Raw genomic sequence first — 22,642 nt, forward strand, 5'->3', positions numbered from 1 at the left:
CCCTAACGTAGGAAATGGGGCTATTGCTAATTTATTAAGAATTATTCAGGTTGCAGAAATTTGTAAAACAGCCATCAGGAGGTATATAGTCACTTCTACATTGCACTTTTGCCTTAATTCACATTCTCGAACAGATGCTAAAGTGGGACATGCCTTCATGAGTAATTTTACGGTGTAGTTTTCATTGACTAATCTTTTTCCCGTTATCGCTATTATTAGAGATGGGCTTGGTATTCTGTTCAATGCTTATGATTATTGAGATCTCCTAAAGGAGAAGGGACAGTTTTGTACCTGTAATCCTTGTTCCTTTTTAGGGAAATCTTAATTTTAATTATACGACACTCAGCCCCCTCCTTGGAAAAACGGACAGAGAAAGTTCTTGTTCCCTATATTAGTATATTATGCCTCATCTGTAATACAAGACTGATTCAAATGCCACAGAGAGCATGATGAGACTCCGATGATGCCCTATTCTAAAGTGGAGTCACAGACTGAGCAGCACGGAGTCACTTAGTGCTTGAGAGTCATTGAAGAAAGTTTTTCGGAACCATTTGAAGAATGGAAAGAGTATTCATAATGTGAGGAAAGTGCAAGAAAATGTATCCAGCAGAAATGTAAACTACATTCCAAAGACAGCAGAGAAACATATACTTCAGGAAATAAAGATTATAACTCTTGGAGGACTCCCATTTTCTAGCACTTGTAGTAAGAACTTCAACAAGCAAGAAGGCAGAAGAAAGAGGTGCAATTCACCAAACAGTGTTGTAATAAAAAGCCCATTCAAAGAGTATTTGTATAAAGATAGGTATTGTTTTATCCTGCTGTGGGGGAATATTCATTCAGCTTTTACTTTAAATGAACTGATTTTATTTATTAATTTCTGGAATGCACTGTCAACAGAATAGCATTACTGTAATCTAAGACAAAACTAGTATTGTCCCAATGACACTAGTTTATGGTAATAAAAATAAAAATAAAATGTATTAGTATTAAAGTTTATCTGTATTCTTTGTTACTGTAAACTTTTCAGAAGTTGAAGGGTGCTGGGTCAACCATCTAGAATGGCAGCAACTCAACATGTTACTGCTCTACCTAGCTGAGATGAATTCTGACTGGACGTTTGATGCTGAAATAGTTACAATTTCTTCTGGCACATTCTTAGCAGTCGAAAAATATCAGTAACAGGATAGGTTAGTAGTTAATGACTTAGTAGGAAACTTTAAAAAAAATGAATTAAACAGTATGGCCTGATTAACAAATCATTAATTTTTTCAAACATTAACAACTAACCTCATACTGTGGATGCCCTGCACATATCAGAAGCAGCTCAAGTGTTCGCAAGTCTCCCAACCCTTGATTCGGGGTTGAAACTATTTTTTCAAGAAAGGTTTCACACAGTTCCGTGAAAATACGGCAGTAATTCAGAACCCTAGTTAAAAGTAAAACATGAAGGGAATCAGAGCTTTCAAAAACATGGTAATGATCAAATGAAGGTAAACATAGGCTGACCAGGCCCTATTAGAAATTTAAGGACTTCCATTGCCAGTGAATACATACGTATTTATCCCAATAAAAAAAAGAAAATGACTATTACAAGTACCAACATCTAAAACAAGTCTACATATAAGACAAATGGATCATACAAATTAGTTTTACTGTATATTTTCATTGCTATGAATGTTCATCAGAGTATGCAACTTCCACTTTGCACACATTCCACATACTGACATTTCTTCATAAGTCATTTAAGATCTTGCAAGACAGTTGTGTGTAAACTAAAGGTAATAAGTTTGGATCACAGCAGCCAGGGTGGCCTTCAATACTTTCGGAAAAAAAGACAGGTTATTAAGTCTTATTCTGGGGAAAATAAAACAAAATAAATTACAAGAAACCTGTGGTCACAGTTGTGTTATAAAGGATAATGTTACTTACCCAGTAAGGATTTGTTCCCAGCATGTAGAGCTGTAGATTCACATGTTTTGCATATTCCTACCATCTAGTGTTGGGTCCGGATGTTTGCAATGTTGTTTTTGTTCAAAAGTCGTCTTTCCAGACACAAGGTCGGTGAATTTTCCTTTCAGTGATAGTGCGAATGGGCATCGACTCCATTGTTAAAAAATTATCCTGAGCACCAGAAGGTTCTGAGAAGAAAGTATATCCAGTTCTTCTTGCTTTCAATTCAGTTTATTTTCGACAAATACTTCCTTATAATTCACAGCCCCTGGTCTTCAGAAATCAAAATTGTTCTTCATATAGCCACAGCCAACACATGTTTTGTCAGATTTGATGTATGTGTATCACTGAATTCATCAGGGCTTCTGGAAAATCATAAGATCCAAGGGTCACAATCCACGCCATTCAGAATTGTCTGAAGAGTACTCTACAATGTAAAGATGAAACAGCACATACTTGGTTTCCTACTGTTTTGGATAAGATGACAATTTGGGAAGATAATATTGAGACGCTTGGATCTTATGATTGTTCGAAAGCCACACCCCTCAATCCCGAAAAATGACGTGCGTTTCTCCGAGGCATTTCTGCATGACCTCGGAGAAACATGGTGGTGTTTCCATGTTCATGGCTTGGGAGCAGGTGAGTGATCGGAGGACGGGGCCTGGTTGCCCCCAGTCATCCCCCCCACCGTACTTCGGCTCTTTCTGGAGCTGCTCGGCTCCCCCCCTTCCCTCTGCCCGCAGCCCTCCTCCGTCCAACTCTCACCCCCCCTTCCCTCTGCCTGCAGCCCTCCTCCGTCCCGCTCTCACCTCCCCCCTTCCCTCTGCGCGCAGTCCTCCTCCGTCCCGCTCTCGCCTCGAAGCGAAGTTTGAGAGCACCAATGCAGACAAGTTGGCGCGGATCATTGCAAATGGAGGGGAGAGCCAGTGCAGTTGAAGGGGAACCACTGCAGATGAAGGGTTAGAATCCCTGGGGGATGTGGTTCCTCAGTTGTATGCGGAGAGAGTCCTGCATCTGGTTTGGTGCATACACATTGCACAACGTTTATGTGCGCCTTCCAATGTCGACTCCCACCTTAATAAAACGATCATCCGGACTACATAGACAGGTCTCCAAACCGGTCCTGGAGGGCCGGATCCATGCCAGATTTTTTGGATATCCCCATTGAGATACATGTAGTAATTTTAAAAATCTGGCATGGATCCGGCCCTCCAGGACCGGTTTGGAGACCCCTGAAATAGAGCCTTGGTTTCCCTCCGCCTGCTGCCACACCTGCACAAGATAGCCACTTCAGCTGTTTTGGTGGCCGCCGTAGCCCGAATTTGGAGCGGGTACTTGGGATGCGTCATGCGCTGGACATCTTTCAAGAGATGAGTTTCTTGGAGAAGTATGATGTCAGGGTTGTGTTGTAGGAGATATCGCCACACCTGTTGCCGCTTGTTCGGAGAATTAAGCCCCTTGACGTTAAGGGAGAGTACCTTTAAAGGGCAAGGGAGGGTCATTGTCAGGTCTTGTCCCTAGTTAGTCCTTTGAGCCAACGCAAGGAGCCGCGCATGCCAGGGGAAGGGGCACGCAGGGTCACGTCTGACTTGCCTGGGAAGAAACGCAAGCGCCGCTGCACTGCCCGCCCGCCACACGTAGTGGAGTAGGTAAAGAGGGGAGAGAGAGAGAGAGTGAGAGAAAGAAAGGCAAGATGAGATAGGGGAGATAGACAGTAGACCAACAATGGCCAACCGGGCAGAGTAATTCTGTTCCCGTCGCCGGGCATCCTACACCCTAGGGTTCGGAGAAGCCCAGGGATGTCACTCCCTCAGGATCAAGTGGGGATAGGGGTGCAGTCGACCTCAAGTCTGTCGAGCAGGGGGACCCCAGCGTCACCCACCCTGTAAGGAGGGAGTCAGGGCGTAGATCAGGGCGGTACATAGATCAATAAACCTGAGAGCAAAGGCGTAGGTCCCTAAGGGTATTTTCCTTAGTCCAGTATGGGCGTGCACTCAGTGTCATGGAGTTGAGGGATGTGGTTTGATGTCATCCTTGTCCCCTTCAAGGGATCGTATGTGCGCGACAATGTCCTGCTTGGCCTGAGAGACAGATTGCTCATCTACACACGGCAAACGAAGCAGTTGAGCCGCCTCCGTGTAAGATCGTACCACCCTGCGCTTGGACTCCCAAAGGAAGATGAGGGCAAATGGATGGCCCCACTGATATGAGATGCCCATGTCGCGCAATTTCTCAGTCACAGGCTTGAAGGCCCGGCGCCGCCGCAGGGTGTTGGGCGCCAGGTCTTGGAAGATTTGAATCTTGTGCCCATCGTCGCAGAGATCCGGCTTAGCGCATGCCGCCTTGAGGATAGCCTACTTTTCAGTGAAGAAATGTACTATAGTTAGGATATCCGGGAGGAGACCCCGTCTCCCTGCGGGCCCGGAGACCCTGTGGGCCGGCGGAGAGGCATCCTCGTCCCCCCAAACCTCGTGAAGTAGATGTGCCATGTAGGTCATGATGTCCTTCCCCTCCACACCGAGAGGAACGCCCCGCATACGAAGGTTGTTCAGAGGACACCGGTTTTCCAAGTCCTCCTGCTTCACTTGGAGCTCTATGTGATGTTCTTCTAGAGCGGCGTGACGTTGCCACAAGTGCTCCTGGTCCAACGTGCGGGCATCCACTGTTTTTCCAGCCCATCCACCCAGTCTCCCAATTCAGTCACCTCTCTTCGGAGTTCTCGCACACATGAGTGCACCTCTGTTCGCAAGGCGCCGATCTATAACTTGAGATCAGACATAAAAGAGGTTATGAACGATTGGGTCACTGGCGTCGAACCTCCCTCGGCTTGTGGTGCCACTGCACTGGAGGCCGATGCTCCCGCCTTGTCCCACATTACCACCACGGTGTTGTCTTTGGAGGCCGCAGCCGGATCCGCCTTGCCCCCTCTGGAACGTGTCATCGCCAGACTGTGAGTGCCTCGTTGGCCACTAGGCCGCCTGCTCTGTGCGTGGCTGCTCCGAAGAAGATGGAGAGAGCGACCACCCAGCCAATTCTACTCGTGGCTTTAGGGTGCAATGTCCGATACTGCAGCAGGTGGGGCACCCGCTCAGGCCCTCAACCTTCAAGACGCAGGTCACTGTCAGACCTGGTCCACCGCCACTCTGTTTTCTCCATAACAGCGCCTACTGGCGTGTCCTTATAGGCGTAGAGAAGCCCTCCACCCCAGACCAGGGTAGCCGAGGGCCCGCTCCAAGAGCCCCACCGCCACACGCTAGTCCATACACCTCGTGTTGTGGCTAATTCACTCGCTGCCCCGGAGGCTCACTCGCCGAGGTGCAGGTAGCTCGCTCCTCCCCTCCAGCTCACCAGCCAACGCGGCGCACACTGTTGACCTCCGTAGCGCCAGGGCGGGCCACACAATGCCCCCATGCAAAAACCTCAGTTGGACAGAATGCAAAACAATGTCATACGTTCACCCCAGTATAGAGATCTGGGCCTTAATCCATCGTTTTTTTGCACTCCACACCACCCCAGTTCATACATGGCCATATGCAAATCAGTCTGGCCCTGCGCCTCATGGGAACAGTCCAGCCCGAACTGCCAAGCCATGCCTTCCCTGGACCGGAAACAAGCTTCCGAGGACCGGTTTCTGGCATTCCAGCTGTCTTCAGCCCGGCTTGCTTGAATCCAGTGGTGTGGAGAGCATGGGACTCACGTCTGAGCATTCCCATCCCACTCGGGGTGACAAATGCAAAAACCACAGTTGATGGACAGAATGCAGAACAATGTCATACATTAACCCCAGTACAGAGATCTGGGCCTTAATCCATCTTTTTTTTGCACTCCACACCACCCCAGTTCAGACATGGCCATATGCAAATCAGTCTGGCCCTGTGCCTCATGGGAACAGTCCAGCCGGAACGGCCAAGCCATGCCTTCCCTGGACCGGAAACAAGCTTCCGAGGACCGTATGCCACTGGATTCAAGCAAGCCGTGCTGAAGACGGCTGGAATGCCAGAAACCGGTCCTCGGAAGCTTGTTTCCGGTCCAGGGAATACATGGCTTGGCAGTTCGGGCTGGACTGTTCCCATGAGGCACAGGGTCAGACTGATTTGCATATAGCCATGTCTGAACTGGGGTGGCAGAGTGGGCTAAAGAACGGTGATGGATTAAACCCAGATCTTTTGACTGGGTTTGAGTGTTTGATTGATTCAGATGCTCTGTCCATCACCACCCCCTTTTGTACCGCTTTTTGCCGCCATAAGTGTGGCAGGGTATGCTCAGACGTGAGTCCCTTGCTCACTTTGCCACTGAATTCAAGCAAGCCGGGCTGAAGACGGCTGGAATGCCAGAAACCGGTCCTCGGAAGCTTGTTTCCGGTCCAGGGAAGACATGGCTTGGCAGTTTGGGCTGGACTGTTCCCATGCGGCACAGGGTCAGACTGATTTGCATATAGCCATGTCTGAACTGGGGTGGCAGAGTGGGCTAAAGAACGGTGATGGATTAAACCCAGATCTTTTGACTGGGTGTGAGTGTTTGATTGATTCAGATGCTCCGTCCATCACCACCCCCTTTTGTACCACACCATGCCCCCAGGCTGCCCCACTCAGTGGCCGTGAGGTAGTAGTTCTTACTTCCTGCGCCGGGTGTCCGCTGTCCACTAGGCGCCTCAGGGAGAAGCGCTAAGTGCATTTTAAATGATGTATAGCATAATTTACTTTCTAGTAAATGTGTCAAGTACTTTAGCGTAGTTCTTTCCTTTGTAATCTTCCTTGAAAGATGATTTGTAAGGCACCATTGTGTAGATCTATTTCATTTCGCTGTCTAACATTTCCTTTGTTGGTTTCCTAGCTTCTCTTAGAACAGCCATTGCGCTTTCTGGTACTTTGAGATGCACAAATTCTAAGTAGTCAGGAGCCATGCTGCTAGGCTTAAGATATCCAATTCTGGGTGAAGTACTTTTTCATTTTGCATTGTTAACAAATCTTGCATTTTTGGGAATTTGTGCATTGTTCCTTGAGACATCTCTATTATTTCTGAGAACAAAGTTTGTCTGGCCTACTGTGGAGCGAGAATCATTGTCATTTGGCTGATCTTGCATTAGTTTATCACCCTGTCCAGCAGTGGTATTGAGGGAGAAAGGTAAGCAAATATCCCTCATCAGTCTACCAGTAGCGCTTCCCTAGGGACTGATTGCAAGCTTGCCTGGATGCAAATGTTTGGCATTTTGCATTGTGGGGTGTTGCAAATTGGTCCTTTTGTGGTGTCCCCCATTTTCTGAATTTTTTTGGGAGTTCTCCTCGATTTAATTTCCACTCGTGGGATGATGTTTGCTCAGTCTGTTTACTTCAACATTATCTTTTCCTGGTAGGTGTATAGCCATCATGTCTATTTTCTTTGGGATTGCGTTTCTCCAAAGTTCTTGAGCTAGTGTTGAGTGCTACAGACTGCGTTCCTCCTTGCTTGTTCATGTGGAACATGGTGGTTGTGTTGTCTGTTTGTATCAACACCTTTTTCCCGTAAAACTATTTCTGAAAGGCTTTTAAGGCTACGAATACTGTTTTTAACTCCAAGATATTGATGTGTTTCACTGCATCCTGCTGTGTCCACAAACCCTTCACTCTGAGGTTGTTCATTTGTGCTCCCAATCCCATTTGGGGCACATCTGTTATGGTCATTGTCGGAGTTGTTTGTGTGAAAGGTCTGCCCTGTGCTAGTTTTGTTTTACCATGCTATCTCCTGATGAACTGTCTGCGTGACAACCACTAGATTCTCCCAACTCTCTGTTACCTGTGACCATTGTGTTTGGAGCCATTCTTAAAATGGTCTCATGTGTAAGCAAATGTTGGGAATTAAATGGATGCATGAGGCCATCATGCCCAGTAATATCCCCACTGCTCTCACTGTCAGATGTTGCCCCTTCTGGTATAGACGAGTCCTTTAATAAGGGTAATCTCTTTTCACTTGGGAACGCTTTCCCCAATACTGTATTTATTTCTGCGCCAAAGAACACCTTTGAGTTCTGGTGACAACTTTTTCCAATGTATTGAGAAACCCAGTTGAACTAGTGTCTTTATCACCTTTTGTATATGTTGCTTGCATTGACTGTAGGAGTTCTCTTACTAGCCAGTTGTCTAAGTAGGGGTAAACATGAATCCCCTGTCTTCTTAGATGAGCTACTACTGCTGCTAGGCACTTTGTGAACACTCTTGGTAGTGATTTTAGTCCGAAAGCCAGTACTTCGTTTTGGTAGTGTTTTTTGTTGACCACAAATCTTAACAGCCTTTTGTTCACAGGGATGTACAAGTATGCATCCTTTAAGTCTATGGCAGTCAAGCCATGTAATCTCCTTTCTGCAATTGAGGTATCACCTCTAGCAGTGTAGTCATCTTGAATCTTTGTGTCTTCATAAATTTGTTCAGAAACCTTAGGTCTAAAATTGGGAGTAAGTATGTAGAATATACTTAATTGTTCTTTTCCTTGTGTGGTACTTGCTCTATTGAATGTTTCCCGTGAAGTTCCTGCACCTCTTTGAGTAGCTGAGAAAATTCTGTTTTTGAATGCATCTTTCAGTTTGGTCTCTTGTCTGGATGTTGTTTTGTTAGCAGTCGGCGGAAATCCAACTCGCTCCCAGTCAGACATCGCCCAGGTAGAGGAGTTTGGAGCACAAACAGCGCAAGGAGCCTACCGGGGGACTGCGAGGCCCAGCATTCTTCATTCCTCACAGCTGGTGCCTCTTCCCCCGGCGGCCACGCCCCCTGAATCCAGCCTGTATCACCTTTCGCGACACCCGCTTCGCGGGTGCCGCTCAGTTACTGACTTTGTTGCCCTAGAGGATTGTTCCTGGACGTCTCGTTCCCTGTTTACTCCCTGAGGCGGAGTCAGCTGGTGTGAGCGGTTCCGCAGTCGGCAGAAATCCAACTCGCTCCCAGTCAGACATCGCCCAGGTAGAGGAGTTTGGAGCACAAACAGCGAAAGGAGCCTACCGGGGGACTGGAAGGCCCAGCATTCTTCATTCCTCACAGCTGGTGCCTCTTCCCCCGGCGGCCACGCCCCCTGATCTCACGTACTTAACTGGTACTAGCACCACCGCGACGCGGGACGCAGCTCAGGGCGAAGACCGGGCAAAGTGCGGGCCGTTTGAGGCAGTTAGAGACCGGTGGAGACTGGACTGGGCTTTTCCACCTGGCCCCAACCTTGCTACAGCATATCCACCTGATAGTGACGCTAGCTGAAGATAAGGTGCCATGTCCACGCGGGAGTATAGAAGTAGGGCAGCCAAGGGGAAGTTGCAAAATGGGACACTTGATGACTTTATTACCAGGACCAATACCGCCATAGACATTGAGATCAACAAAATGCAGCATAGGGTCTCCATTGAACTTGATGCAGCTAGAAGGCTATCCCAGGAGCTGGCCTTGGCCAAAAAATCCTCTTTAGGGCACTTTGCCCTTGCTGAAACAACTGACCGCCCAATGGGTCCAGCCCCTATTTGGACGCAGGCAGTTATCCACCAGCCAGCAGTCGTATCCCTTCCAGCATCGAAGGTGGGGTCTCCACATGCATCCCCTCCCATCCTCAGTCCATCATTGGGTGGGGCGGCTGGGGTTGAGGGGGCCCCTTTGGAGACGGTATCGATTGTTAAGCGTAAGGTAACGAGCGGGAGGATTTCTCCTACCTTCCAAAAAGGTGCCATCCATAAACGAAAGCGTAATAATACTACTGATTATTCTAGGAAAAAGGCTACGGTTGCAAAGGCTCAGTTACCCTCTCAAGTACTATCTCAGGTATCCCAAACACCCCGTCCCATGGGAAATACTTGCCCTCCAATATTAGAATCTAGTTCAGTAAAATCGGTGGGCGAATTTGATGATAATCTAGTAATAGAAAGTGAGAATGGTGGGGTACCACTTTGCACGATAGAAGGAAAGGATGTGGAATTTTTAACGATTGTGTGGGAAACGCTAAAAAAACTTTTAACTCCCCTGGAAGTTAGACTTTCACGAATAGAAACTCAGCTGCTCGAGACAGAAAAAAGCATCCTCAACCTAGCCACCTTGAGCATACCTGATAATAAACCTTCTAGTCCACCAGCTGTTACCCACACCCCATTAGTACCTGTTGCTATTACACCAGTAGCTCCGGTGCTTAAACCCATTCCGAAACCTCGGCACAAGGTTATTACAAGCACTTCTGCTAACAGGGTAGCGGAGGGTACAAATCAGATGCCGGCTCAACCTGCACAAGCCCCGAAAGCCATGGCAATCTCGAGGGCTAAAGATCACAACACATACCACTCCACTCCACAGAGAACAAAACCTACTAAAAATCATTACAGGGGCTATGTTGATCTTCCTCCAGATGTAAGACCGTATGTAGTTGTGTTAACGGGGGTCCCGGAAATTCCATACCAACAGCAGGAAGACTTTGGATCACTGAAAAACAAGGTAATCCATTGGCTTAATGTAAACAGGCCATTACCCAACCACCTGAGAAGCAAAATTCTTAAGGTGCGACGGGTCCCTTGGATAGGCACCTCGCACAAGACTATCACAGGTGATTGCGTTATTGTTTCTTTCGAAGACCCCAACACTGCACACCTTATTCATTCATGGAGCAATTATGGAGTAAAATCGCCCATAGCATCTAGACCCCTAACTTACTTTTATCCCCCGCGTTCACACTTCAACACAGGGGGAAATTGGAACTGGATTCCCGCGAGAAACTGTGTACAGGGTGGGCTACCCAACTGCTGGCAAGATACACATGGTGGGTGGAATGGGGCACCCACTCACAACAGATTTGGGTGCCTTGAGGACGTGGACTGACTTTCCCATACGGTTACCGACACACCGTCTCTGGCAGACTCACACGGCTCCTTGTCTTGCTCTTCACCACGCTCTGCTTCCTCACTATTACATTATCTCCCTGGAGACGGTAATCAAATCACAGGTGAGACTAGGCACACAGAGGGGGATGTTGTCGAATATTGTGCGGGCGCCACACCAACTGAGCCAACAAATGATAGAATTACTCCGATAGATACAGTTGGCCAAAACAGCAAATATAACCCCCTTCCTGAGGCGCCGTATGTAATATGCTCAATGGCAACAGAGGGAATGTCCTCTCACAAGCACAGCCAATCTAGGACAAGCAGGTGCATCTCGGTATCCAATGCTATTGATAAGGCGGGCGCTCCCGGCGTAGTCTCCATACTCTCTTGGAACGTTGCCGGGTTGGCCAACAAAATAGATTCACCAGAGTGGGCGGAATTAATTGAAGAATATGACATATGCTTGTTCCAGGAAACGTGGGCCAGGGAAAAACAGTCCCGCATTGGGTACGCTTCTTTTGAGATTGCAGCAAAATGGGGCGGGAAGGGACGACCGTCTGGTGGCCTGTTGATTTGGGTAGGTTCCCACCTTGGATGCAGGGCGAGAAACCTTGAAACCAACTCAGCGGACTTTCAGTGCGTTGTTTTAGAGTGGGCATCTGGTGTGAGTTTAGCATTGTTAAACGTATACTCAAGAGCGGTTGGGATAACAGGCACTTCTGGGACAATCGAGGATTTAGCTTTGTTCCTCGACTCTGCCACCCTCTGCCCTTCACTTATAGTTGGGGGGGGGGACTTTAATATTCAGTATGAGCCCCTCCCGGATCATCTGGAAGGGGTAATTAGTGAAGAGGATGATCTCTGGGAGATACCCACTCTGACGGGCCCCCCTGTAAAGTCATGGTCACCCCTAGCCACCCAAATAACATCTTTTACTTTTTCCCCACTCACTGAGGGCTTGTAATGGGCGGCTTAAGGGAGACATTCCACCTAAGCCCACCTTTAATAGACCAGGACAAGAGTCACGGATAGATTATATCCTGGTTTCAACGAAGGATTGGGCTAAAGTGAGGGACTTCGGGATAGTCACAAGGACTGACAGTGACCACAATGTACTATCACTGAGGTTCGCGGTCCAGGGATTGCCCACTGGTATTGCAGAAGAAAATTTTGCATTTCCTGATGGTCTAGTCGCAACCAGCAATAGACGTAGAATTAGATGGCCAAAACTCCTGGAGAACCCTAACAATATACAGAGGCTATATGCGACTGTGGTCCCTGCCTTTGAAAAAGTTGCGGATCTCATCCCTCAGTTACCCACCCCTGCTGAGCTTACTGTGCTTGGGGATATTCACTCTGAGCTTTGTTCCAACCTAGCAGAAGTACTGAACCCTGTAGCCAGGTCGAAAAAGGCCAAGGGGAGAAGAGCCTCATGGTTCAATGCTTCTTGCAGGAGAGTAAAAGCCGATCTTTTGGAGTCCCTTAAAATTCGGGAAACCTCTAGTAAGATCAGGGAAAAACGGTTGGCCTACAAGTCCATTCTTCGCAATGCTAAAATGGAATGGGACCAGGACAACTGGTCTGAAATGACGGCTGCCCTTGCACTTCGAGATGCCCGGAAATTCTGGCCAATCGTCAAGCATGGTTCAGCTGAACCTATAGCGGCAGTAGAAGCAAATATTGCATCTGCTGTGTGGGAGGACCACTTTAAAACCCTGTACATCGCGCCCGATTGGACCAATTGGGGAACCCACTCGAACTAGCAATGGTCCAATCCACTGAAAGTGTATCCCCCATGGATGGGTTCACTTTGGAGGAACTCACCATGGCGATTATGGGCCTCGCTGCTGAAAAGGCGCCAGGCTTAGATAAGCTCCAAGGTGATCTCTATAGGCATGAAGTTAAGATCTGGGCCCCGTATCTTAGGGTGCTGTTAAATGCGATTTTGAATGGCATGACGATCCCCCCAACTTGGCTGGGGGCAGAGATAGTCCCCATATTTAAGAAGGGCTCGACTCTGCTCCCAGCCAAGTACACGCCAATAAGCCTGATAGACGTTTCTCAGAAGCTCTTTACTAGACTACTTCTGGATCGTCTGTCGGAATGGATGACGGAATATGATATTCTGAGTCCATTCCAAGCGGGGTTCAGAAGGAAGGTTTCCACCATAGACCAGGTCTTTCAGCTCGCCCTCATCTTTTGGAAAACGGTACAGTTGGAGGGTGGCAGCCTCTACACTGTATTCATGGACCTGAGGGCGGCCTTCGACCTGGTTCCCTGCAGAAAACTCTGGTAGGTGTTGGCCAAATTGGGGGTCCCTAGGGGCTTGTTGGAGATGAGTATTCGTCTCCATACCGCCAACTTTGCACAGGTGAGGTGCGGCAAGGAGGGGGCACTGTCTAACAGGTTCCCCATTGACAGGGGGGTAAGGCAGGGTTGTGTGCTTGCACCGACCCTGTTCTGCCTCTACGTCAACGGGGTTATCTCCCACCTGGACGGGGTTGTTAACTCCGACGCTCCCAAGCTGGCAGGCAGCAGGGTGCCGGCGATTATGTTTGCTGACGACACCCTGCTGCTTTCAAAGTCTCCGATGGGCATCCAGCGTGTTCTTGACGGCTTTGTGGATTTCTGTGGGGAACATGGTTTAGAAATTAACACCCTAAAGACCAAATTTATGGTCTTTAACCCCCCACCGAAACTCCGCTCGAGCCCTAACATCGGGCAAAGCAGACTCTAAAGGGTGCGTACCTTTGAGTACCTTGGAGTCATGTTAAATGAGAAAATGTCATGGTGCACACATCAAGAGAAAGCACTACTCAAACTGGTTCAGTACTCGGGTGGGATCATGAAGCTAGTGGGGAAAAAACAGGTCATCCATCCAACCTGTTGGTCCACCTTTCCAGATCTATAGGGCACAGGCAAGGGGGGCTGCCATGCATGGTTGTGAGCTCTGGGGTCACACAGTTTCACCAGACCTGGTAAAAGAGGAGAACAAGTTTATCAGGCGGGTGGTAGCACTTCCCCCCCCCCCAGCACGCCTCTTGTCCCACTAAGGCTAGACCTGGGGATGCGACCTCTTGATGAAGAACTGGCATTGCGTCCCTTGGCTTATTGGCGTAGGCTGTGGGCAGTCCCAGAACTGATTAGTTATAGGCAGGGGCTCCAGGAGGTGCTTGCTATGCCTAATGTAGGGAAAATTAAATGGTTTAAATTTATTAAAACTGAGTTGGAGGGTCTAGGCCTTTCGACTCTCTGGTCTGACCCTTTATCCACTTGCCCTTTAATTCCCAAAAAGAGACTGGCAAAGGTTTACTACGACAGTAAATTAGCGGCACTCTGTCGTCGACAAAACCTTGGAACATTCACAGAGTCATTTTTACGCATCAAGGACATGTACAGCTTTGAACCAGCCTTGGATAAATTATATCATGCCTTACTCAGGAAACTCTATTTGCAATGGAGGCACGGGACGCTTCCACTTCGAGCCCTTGCTAGTAAGTGGAGTGAACCAGCAGTCAGCCTATGTCCGGCTTGCAGAGTGGCCAATGAATCTGAGCTGCACATCATTTTTTTCTGCCCGGCTTATAACGTGACCCACAAGAAATGGATTGTCCCTGTATGCAGGAATTTGGGGTTTGCAGAGTGCCTGGCAGCGTTTAGAGTGCTGAAAACAGACTTGTCGGATCACATTGTTTTCGCAGTGGCTAAATATCTAGGTGCAATGTGGTCCCTGAGAAGACAGTGCCTTAAGGCCGGTCACTGAACTTTACTGTAGTAAAAATGTAATACCTTGTACTAATGAAATAATCTTATGGACTCCGATGGACCTTGGAATGTTTTAATGTTTTAAATGTCTTAACAGTTTTATGAAATGGTTCTTTTAATATCTTTTATGGTGATAAATTACCGAAATAAAGATTTATGAAATGAAAATTTTGTTAGCTCTATGCTGTAACCGTACTGTAGTATCTGTTCTGCTGCTGTACTTGCTGCAGTCCCTGACTAGCTCCTTGGTATGTTGGTAAGTTTGATGTGAGGTAGTACGATGGTGGGTACCTCTACCTGGTGGTCTTCTTGAGGGATGGCCCCTATGCATGCATCTGAACTGTAGTGCGCCCATGTACCACCTCCTCGCTGGAGGCGCCCAGGTCTCTCTGCGATGGTGGTGGGCCTTGACCTTGCATGGTATAGTTGGCTCTTCTGTCTTTCTCTCACACTCCGCGTCTTCGGGGTGTAGTCGAAGCAAGTGTGACAGTCCTCGCTACAGTGATCCAGTGGAAGGCAAACGTTGCAGACCGGATGCTGATCATTTTGAGCGTACTTATGGTGTCTTGTCCATTACCGCACACAGGGAGCTCCTTTCATGCGCATACTACGATCGTCGAAGATTCAGTTTTCACCTTCCGTTGAACTCCAGTCGTTGGTATTGAAGTTGTGGCAGTCTAAATGCTCTACCACAGTTCTGCTGAAGTTTTTTTCCTTATTTTCGTTGATTCTTCTCTCCAATCTTGGGAGCTCCTTCAGTATCGATCCAGACCCAATGGCGGAAAAAATTAATCTGAAGAGGGCGACCAAAGTTGGGAGCTTCCGGAGAAAGCCCGTCGACATCACAGGAGAACAAGAAATGGTGGTATATCGATGCCCACCTACGTCTTAAAGTCTTCCTCCAAGAAGTGTGGAATAGTCAGAGGGAAGTGTTGGGAAGTCACTGTTTACTTAAGGAAGGGGAAGTGCGAGGTGTGGCGTTTTCACCTCAGCACCTGGAACTATTTCCCCTATAACCTCTGAAAAATCATCTTGTGAAAGATGATTGGGAATTGCCTTTGTAGGCGGAAGTGTTCTGGTCAGTGCCTGTAGACTTGGACCCTCCCCTACAAAAAGAGCACCGAAAGGTACCTCTATTTGAGGGAGATTGAAGCGCAGTCATCTATTTTGCACCATCTGTGTCCTTTTTCTTTTTTTTCGAGCACTATATCGATTTCAGGGCCAAAAAGTTGTTCAGCAAAAGGTAGCTTCAGGGTGGATTGTTGGACTTCAGGTTTGAATCCGGATATCCCTAAACATGCATGTCGTCGTAGTAAGATGCTAGTATTAACCTCTCTAGCTGTAGTTGCATCTAGAGTACATTTGATAGAGGCATTAGAAATGAGTTTGCCTTCTTGGACTAAATCCTGAGCTTTTGCCTTATGCTCCTCTGGGAGAAACTGAAGTAATTGTTCCATTTCATCCCAGTGGGCTCAATCTTATCTCGCTAGTAAGCCTGGCGTATTAGCAATAGGCCAATGATTAGCTGCTTGCGCAGCTACAAGTTAGCCCGAAGTATCAATAAGCTTCGATTATTTACCTGGGGGAGAGGCATCTCCAGATGGTTGAGAATTAGCTCTCTTTCTAACATTTGATACCACTAAAGAGTCAAGTGGTAACTGACCTTTAATAATAAAAATAAGATCTATGGGGGAAGATTTATATTTTTTATTTACTCTAGGAGTAAGGATTCTGGCAGGGACAGCATCTTTAAAAATATTGTTTGTGTGCCTTAACATACCCTTGAGCATAGGCAGTATTTTACTGGATTTATGTGACTGTCAAAGAGAAAATCTTCCTCTAAAGACTATTTATATAGCTCCACCCCATGGAATTCTGCTGCTATAGCAATAAGCTGTTGGTATGACAGATTGCCATTAGGTGGAGATGGCCTGGCAGGATAAAGATCTGGATCTGTATCCTGTGGAGGATCAGTTTTGTAGTCAGTCCAAGGGTCTGGTAATTGTGCATTATCATCATGGTCACCTGCGTCAAATTGAGGTAGAGAAGACTGACTAGGTGTAATATGTAATGGATCAAGCTGTGGTGGAGAGGGAGGAGGAGATGTTAGTGTATGGAAATTACTAGGGACTACACTTTTTTTCTTCAAAGGAATTTTGCATGGGCTGTCATTAGACAGATTGTGCTTAGATGGTGGTTTAGCATGGATATGCCCTGTGCCAGGGTGAATATACAGTTTTTTTCCGTTTCGGATCCAATTTAGGACGTAGTGTCTATGCTTGGATTCAGTTGTGTTGTAGACAGACAAGCCTTTGCTTTTCGGCACTGAGCCAGAAGGTTCTTTCAGTGCTGAGGGTTTCGACTCAGAGGGTAGTTTCTTGGATTTTGGTTCCGAAGGTTTCAGCTTTGGACCCATCTTGGGTGTAGAGTTCGAAGGTTTCGGCTCCAAAGTGGGCTTTGGCCTTATCAGTCCCGAGCCGGAAGGCTTTTCAGAGTCTGTCGATGCCGAGCCATGAGGCGGCGCGTAAGAAACCATCTGTCTTGCATGGTATGCCCCCCAATTGTTGCCGATGTGCTTTGACTGAATGTGCCCTGGGCTCCTGCCAAATAGGTGCCCAGGGTCTGTGATGCTTCCCTAAAACTTTATTGAAGCTAAAACCCAATTGCCAATTCTGGCCACAGGTCAGCCCTGAAAAGCAATTCTAACCGTACTTACCAGTAACTTAAATTTCCTTCCCCAGGATATCATTGCCTGCTTTTTGCTGAAAAAGTTTCTAAGTGTCGATTTTTGAAACTTACAAATATTCTTTAAAAAAAGTTTCCAAGTGTCGATTTTTGAAACTTACAAATATTCTTTAAAAATCGTGCCAATGACCAAAACGTAATTACTTACCCGTTTTAGATAGATGTCCCAGTGCTGAACCTAGGAGCCCAGCAATGGATTACACAAGTACCGTAAACATTCTTTACCTGCAAACTGAATTTCCTTCCATAGGATAACATTGGTAATTTCAACTGAAAAAGTTTGTCAACTTTTAAAATATAAAATTCCTTAACAATCACTACTGTAACCAAAACGCTTTTACTTAACTGTTTACAGGACATGTTCCAGGACTGAATCTAGGATCCAGTCTTGAGGTTAGAAAGGTAATCTACAAAGTAACTAATTGCATTTAATTAGAAATTCCCATTGAGCTCAATGTTGCATTGTGTTTGAAATTGTGTTGCCTATTGCAACACACTGTGACTATTGTATTCAAAGAGTCTATTGCCTATTTGAAAAGTATTTAACTAAAGTAATTCATTTTGAGAAAGTATATTTTGTTACCTGGTTGGTTCTTAAATAAAACTATATCTTCTGATACCAAACCATTGGCCTAGAGTTCAGTTTTTCAGTGTGGTAGACCATTTGCTGACTGAGTGTGTACAACAAATGCTTTACACTGTCCCGAGATACTGCCTTACAGCACGACCAAGTTACCACTTTAGAGAGTAAGGTTATATCTAGCTTTAGCCTCTGCCAAACATCTGGGGACTGGGGATTCTATACACACTGTACCTTACTTTGGTCCAGTATATATAGAACCACTTTCCTACAACCTCTTCTTGGTGCCAACCTTGGCTTTGAGGCGGAGGTGATGCAGAAGCCTTAGATTTTTTTAGGGACGGTGAAAGGAAGAGGAGAGGTATATTCGATACTCAGTCCCCTTATCCCTGCGGCACATCATCGTCCTCTAAGTAAATCTGTAAGTCTGATCCGGAGTAAGATCCACCTGAAGCCACTTCTTCCTCTGCCGCCGATACCACTTCTTGCTTGGAATCTTCGCTGAAGAGGTCCAACTGCTGCATCTCTCGACACCAAGCCCGACGATCACAGAGTTTTCTTTGATCTGAAGGATCGGCATGCATCACAGTCCTGCTCTTTGTGCTTGGGGGACAAGCACAAATCACACACTGGATGAGACTCTGTACGCAGATATTTTGCATGGCACAGGGGACAGAATTTAAATGAAGTCTGTTCCATCGACGAGGAGCCGAACAGACACGGATAGGCGATTTCCCGCTCAAAACGATTAAGTCTTGAAATTCGTATTGAATCGTGGAAAGAGAAAGCAAGTTTGAAAACAATACCTTTGAGGTAGAGAGAAGTAGGCACCGAGGGGAAACCGGAGGATAGATTCCGAATCGGAGCGCAGCAATACCTTTCTGAACCCGATGGTGGAAAAACGAATATGCTATCTACCAGTATGCATCTGTTCTTGGCATGTAGGGCTGCTGACATTCATATCTGTGCATAGATCGCCGCCTATTGTTGGGTCCGGATGATTGCACATTGTTGTCCTGGAAGAGTCTTCGAAGTATCACAAGATAGGTGGCTCCTCCCCTGGACTACAGTGCGCATGGGCATAGACTCCATCCTCAGATTGTTTTTAGCCATTGTGGCCAAGATGGAGTGAAACTCAGTGAATGATGACCATGCTATGAGTATATGTGAATACTGCAGCTGCTACAGGCACCGGGGAGGAGGGCGGGCGATATGAATATCAGCAGCCCTACATGCCAAGAACAGATGCATACTGGTAAGTAGCATATTCCGTTCGAGGCATGTGGGCTGCTGAATTCATATCTGTGCATAGAATACATAGCAGTCCCTTTATTAGCGGCGGCCGCCCGTGCCAGCTGCAGCAGTTTGGAAAAGTGTTTAGTGAACAGCCTGCCCTACAGCTGCCTGCTGTTTGGAGTGCACATGAACACAGTAATGCTTAGTAAATGTGTGTGTGGTGGACCATGTGGCAGCTCTACATATGTCTTCCAAAGGAATGTTTCCAAGGAATGCCATAGAGGCCCCCAACGTTCTGGTGGAGTGGACTCTTGGTGGAATGGTAAGAGTACGTTTTGCTTTCAGATAGCAGATCTGGATACATTTAACGATCCACCTAGCAATACCAGCATTGGAAATAGGGTTACCTTTGTGGTGTGGTGCAAAGGCGACAAAGAGTTGCTTAGTTTTCCTAAAATCCTTGGTCCTATCGATGTAATACATTAGGGCCCTTTTGACGTCAAGGGTATGGAGCATCCGCTCCGCCAATGACTCGGGATTTGGAAAGAAAACAGGTAATTCAATAGTTTGGTTGATATGGAATTGAGACACAACCTTGGGAAGAAATTTAGGGTTAGTGCGAAGCACTACCCTGTTTGAATTAATTTGAATAAATGGCTCTTGGATAGTTAGGGCTTGTAATTCACTAACCCTCCGTAGCGTTGTAATTGCTATGAGGAAAGCCACTTTGCACGTCAAGAACTGAATCTCGCAGGAATGCAGTGGTTCAAAGGGAAGACCCGTCAGCCTGGTAAGGACCACATTGAGGTTCCACTCCAGAGCTGGTGGAGTCCGTGGAGGAATGACTCGTTTGAGTCCTTCCAAAAAAGCCTTAATGGCAGGCACCCTGAAAAGGGAGAGGTGCTGCCTATTCTGGAGATAAGCGGCCATTGCAGACAGATGAATGCGAATGGAAGCATAGGCCAGATCACATTTGTACAGATGGAAAAGGTAACAGATGATATTTTGAATAGAAGCATCCAGCGGGTTAATGTTGTGGTCTGCACAATAAATGACAAACCGCTTCCATTTTGCCGCATAGCATGCTTTGGTGGTGGGCTTCCGTGCCTCCCGAATGATGTCCATACAGTCAGAAGGTAAGTGCAGGTAGCCAAACTCTAGGACTTCAGGAGCCAGATCGCCAGGTTGAGCTGTTGCGGATCTGGATGCTGAATGTCGCCATGGCTCTGCGTCAGAAGGCTGGGTGTGAGATGTAGCCTCTGATGCGGTACCACGGACTGTTCTAGAAACGTGGTGTACCATGGTTGGCGAGCCCACGTTGGAGCAACCAGGATGAGAGTCATCGAGTGCTGCCTGAGCTTGCGTGCCACCAGCGGTATCAGAGGTGATGGGGGAAAAGCGTACGCAAATTTGCCTGACCAGTTCATCCATATCGCATTGCCCAGCGACTGTGGGTGTGGGAACCTGGCGGCGAAGCTTTGGCATTTTGCGTTCTCCCTTGTGGCGAACAGGTCTATCTCTGGATGACCCCACCTTCGGAAGTACGGCTGGAGTACTGATGGATGTATCTCCCACTCGTGCATTTGGTGGCTGTGCCTGCTGAGCAGGTCCGCCATCTGATTGTCTTTGCCCGGGAGGTGTTCTGCCATGAGGAAGATGTTCCTCTGAATGGCCCACTTCCACATACTCTGAGCCAGATATGAGAGCTGCGGAGAGTGTGTTCCTCCCTGCTTTTGAATGTAGTACATGGCTGTCATGTTGTCCGTCCGGATCAACACAACCTTGTGGCACAGATGTACTTTGAAGGCTTTGAGTGCCATGAAGATCGCCATCAGTTCGAGAACATTGATGTGCATCTTCCGTTGCTGTTGCGTCCATAGTCCCTGCACAGTGTAATGGAGTACATGGGCTCCCCATCCCTGGAGAGAGGCGTCCGCCGTCAGGATGATCTGTGGCACAGGCTCTTGGAACGGTCGGCCCTTGCAAAGGTTTCGTGGATTCCACCAATGCAGAGTTGTATGCCCGACCGCTCACCAACACTAGGTCTTACAACTGCCCGTGAGCCTGACTCCACTGACGTGCTAAGCACTCCTGAAGCGGGCGCATATGTAGTCTTGCGTGCGGGACTATGGAGATGCAGGAGGCCATCATGCCTATCAACTGCATGGACACTCTTGCTGGAAGGGAGTGTTGAGGTCTGAATTTTTGTATCAGCGATTGAATGCTGCTGACTCTCACTGAATTCGGCTTTGCTGTGGCCGCCAGAGTGTTTATGGTCGCACCCAGATACTGCAGTATGTGGGCGGGCTGGAGGTGGGATTTATGGTAATTCAGTGAGAATCCCAGATCGTGCAGGAGGTGAATGGTGTGGGACACGTGGGCGGCACACTGCTGGGCTGACTTCGCCTGGATGAGCCAGTCGTCCAGATAGGGGTAGACGTGGATGTTCTGTCTCCTTAGATGTGCCGCCACTGTCGCCAGGCACTTTGTGAACACCCTGGGTGCCGTGGTGACACCGAAAGGCAAAACCTTGAATTGGTAGTGCTGGTTTTGGATGGTGAACCTGAGGTATTTTCTGTGTGAAGGGTGTAGTGGAATGTGAAAGTACGCATCCTTTAGGTCTAAAGTTGCGAGAAAGTCCCCCTGCTGGAGCAGCGGGAGCACTTGCTGCAGGGTCAGCATATGGAAGTGTTCCGATAGGATGTAGTAGTTGAGGGGCCTGAGGTCTAGGATGGGCCTGAGGGACCAGTCCTTCTTTGGAATCAGGAAGTACAGGGAGTAGACCCATGTGCCTCTTTCCTGCATATTTACAACAAGGGGTGGTGAGGGACAGAGTCTCTGAATTAAACAGAATACTCTCACCCAGTCAAGAGATCAGGGCTAGATCCAACACCGTTTTTTAGCTCACTGCACCATCCCAGTTTCAGAACCTGGCTGTATGCAAATTAGTCTGTTCCTGTCCCAGTGCATGATGGGAACAGGGCAAACCAAACTACAAAAGCCAATTCTTACACTGGGAAGGAAACAAGCTACCGGGGACCGGTTTCTGGCATTTCAGCCGTCTTCGGCCCGGCTTGCTTGAATCCCGATGGTGCAATGACCAAGGGACTCACATCTGAGTATACCCTTCCACGCTTAGGGTGGACAAAAATATTTACAACAAGGGGTGGTGAGGGACAGAGTCTCTGAATTAAACAGAATACTCTCACCCAGTCAAGAGATCAGGGCTAGATCCAACACCGTTTTTCATCACCACCCCCTTTTCTAAATCGTTTTTGGCCACTATAGGTGTGGCAGGGTATACTCAGACATGAGTCCCTTTCTCACTGCTCCATCAGGATTCAAGCAAGCCGGGCCGAAGAAGGCTGAAATGCCAGAAACCGGTCCCCGGTAGCTTGTCTCCTTTCTGGTGAAGAATTGGCTTGGTAGTTTAGTCTGCCATGTTCCCATGATGCACTGGGCCAGGGACAGACTGATTTGCATATAGCCAGGTTCTGAGCTGGGATGGGGCAGGGAGATAAATAACGGTGATGGATCAAGCCCTGATC

At 47.6% G+C, this 22,642-nt stretch overlaps 1 protein-coding gene across 2 annotated transcripts in view; it reads right to left on the reverse strand.

Moving 5' to 3' along the window:
• TNPO3 (transportin 3) overlaps positions 1–22,642 on the reverse strand; it is a 1,270,791-nt gene that overhangs the window by 842,029 nt on the left and 406,120 nt on the right. For both annotated transcript variants that reach the window (XM_086918869.1, XM_086918868.1), the window contains exon 7: positions 1,291–1,429. In XM_086918869.1, the coding sequence (XP_086774995.1) occupies positions 1,291–1,429 (139 nt within the window). The remainder of the gene's footprint in view (positions 1–1,290; positions 1,430–22,642) is intronic.

Source organism: Lissotriton vulgaris, chromosome 1_1 (genome assembly GCF_964263255.1).
Source record: "Lissotriton vulgaris chromosome 1_1, aLisVul1.2, whole genome shotgun sequence".
NCBI lineage: Eukaryota > Metazoa > Chordata > Amphibia > Caudata > Salamandridae > Lissotriton > Lissotriton vulgaris.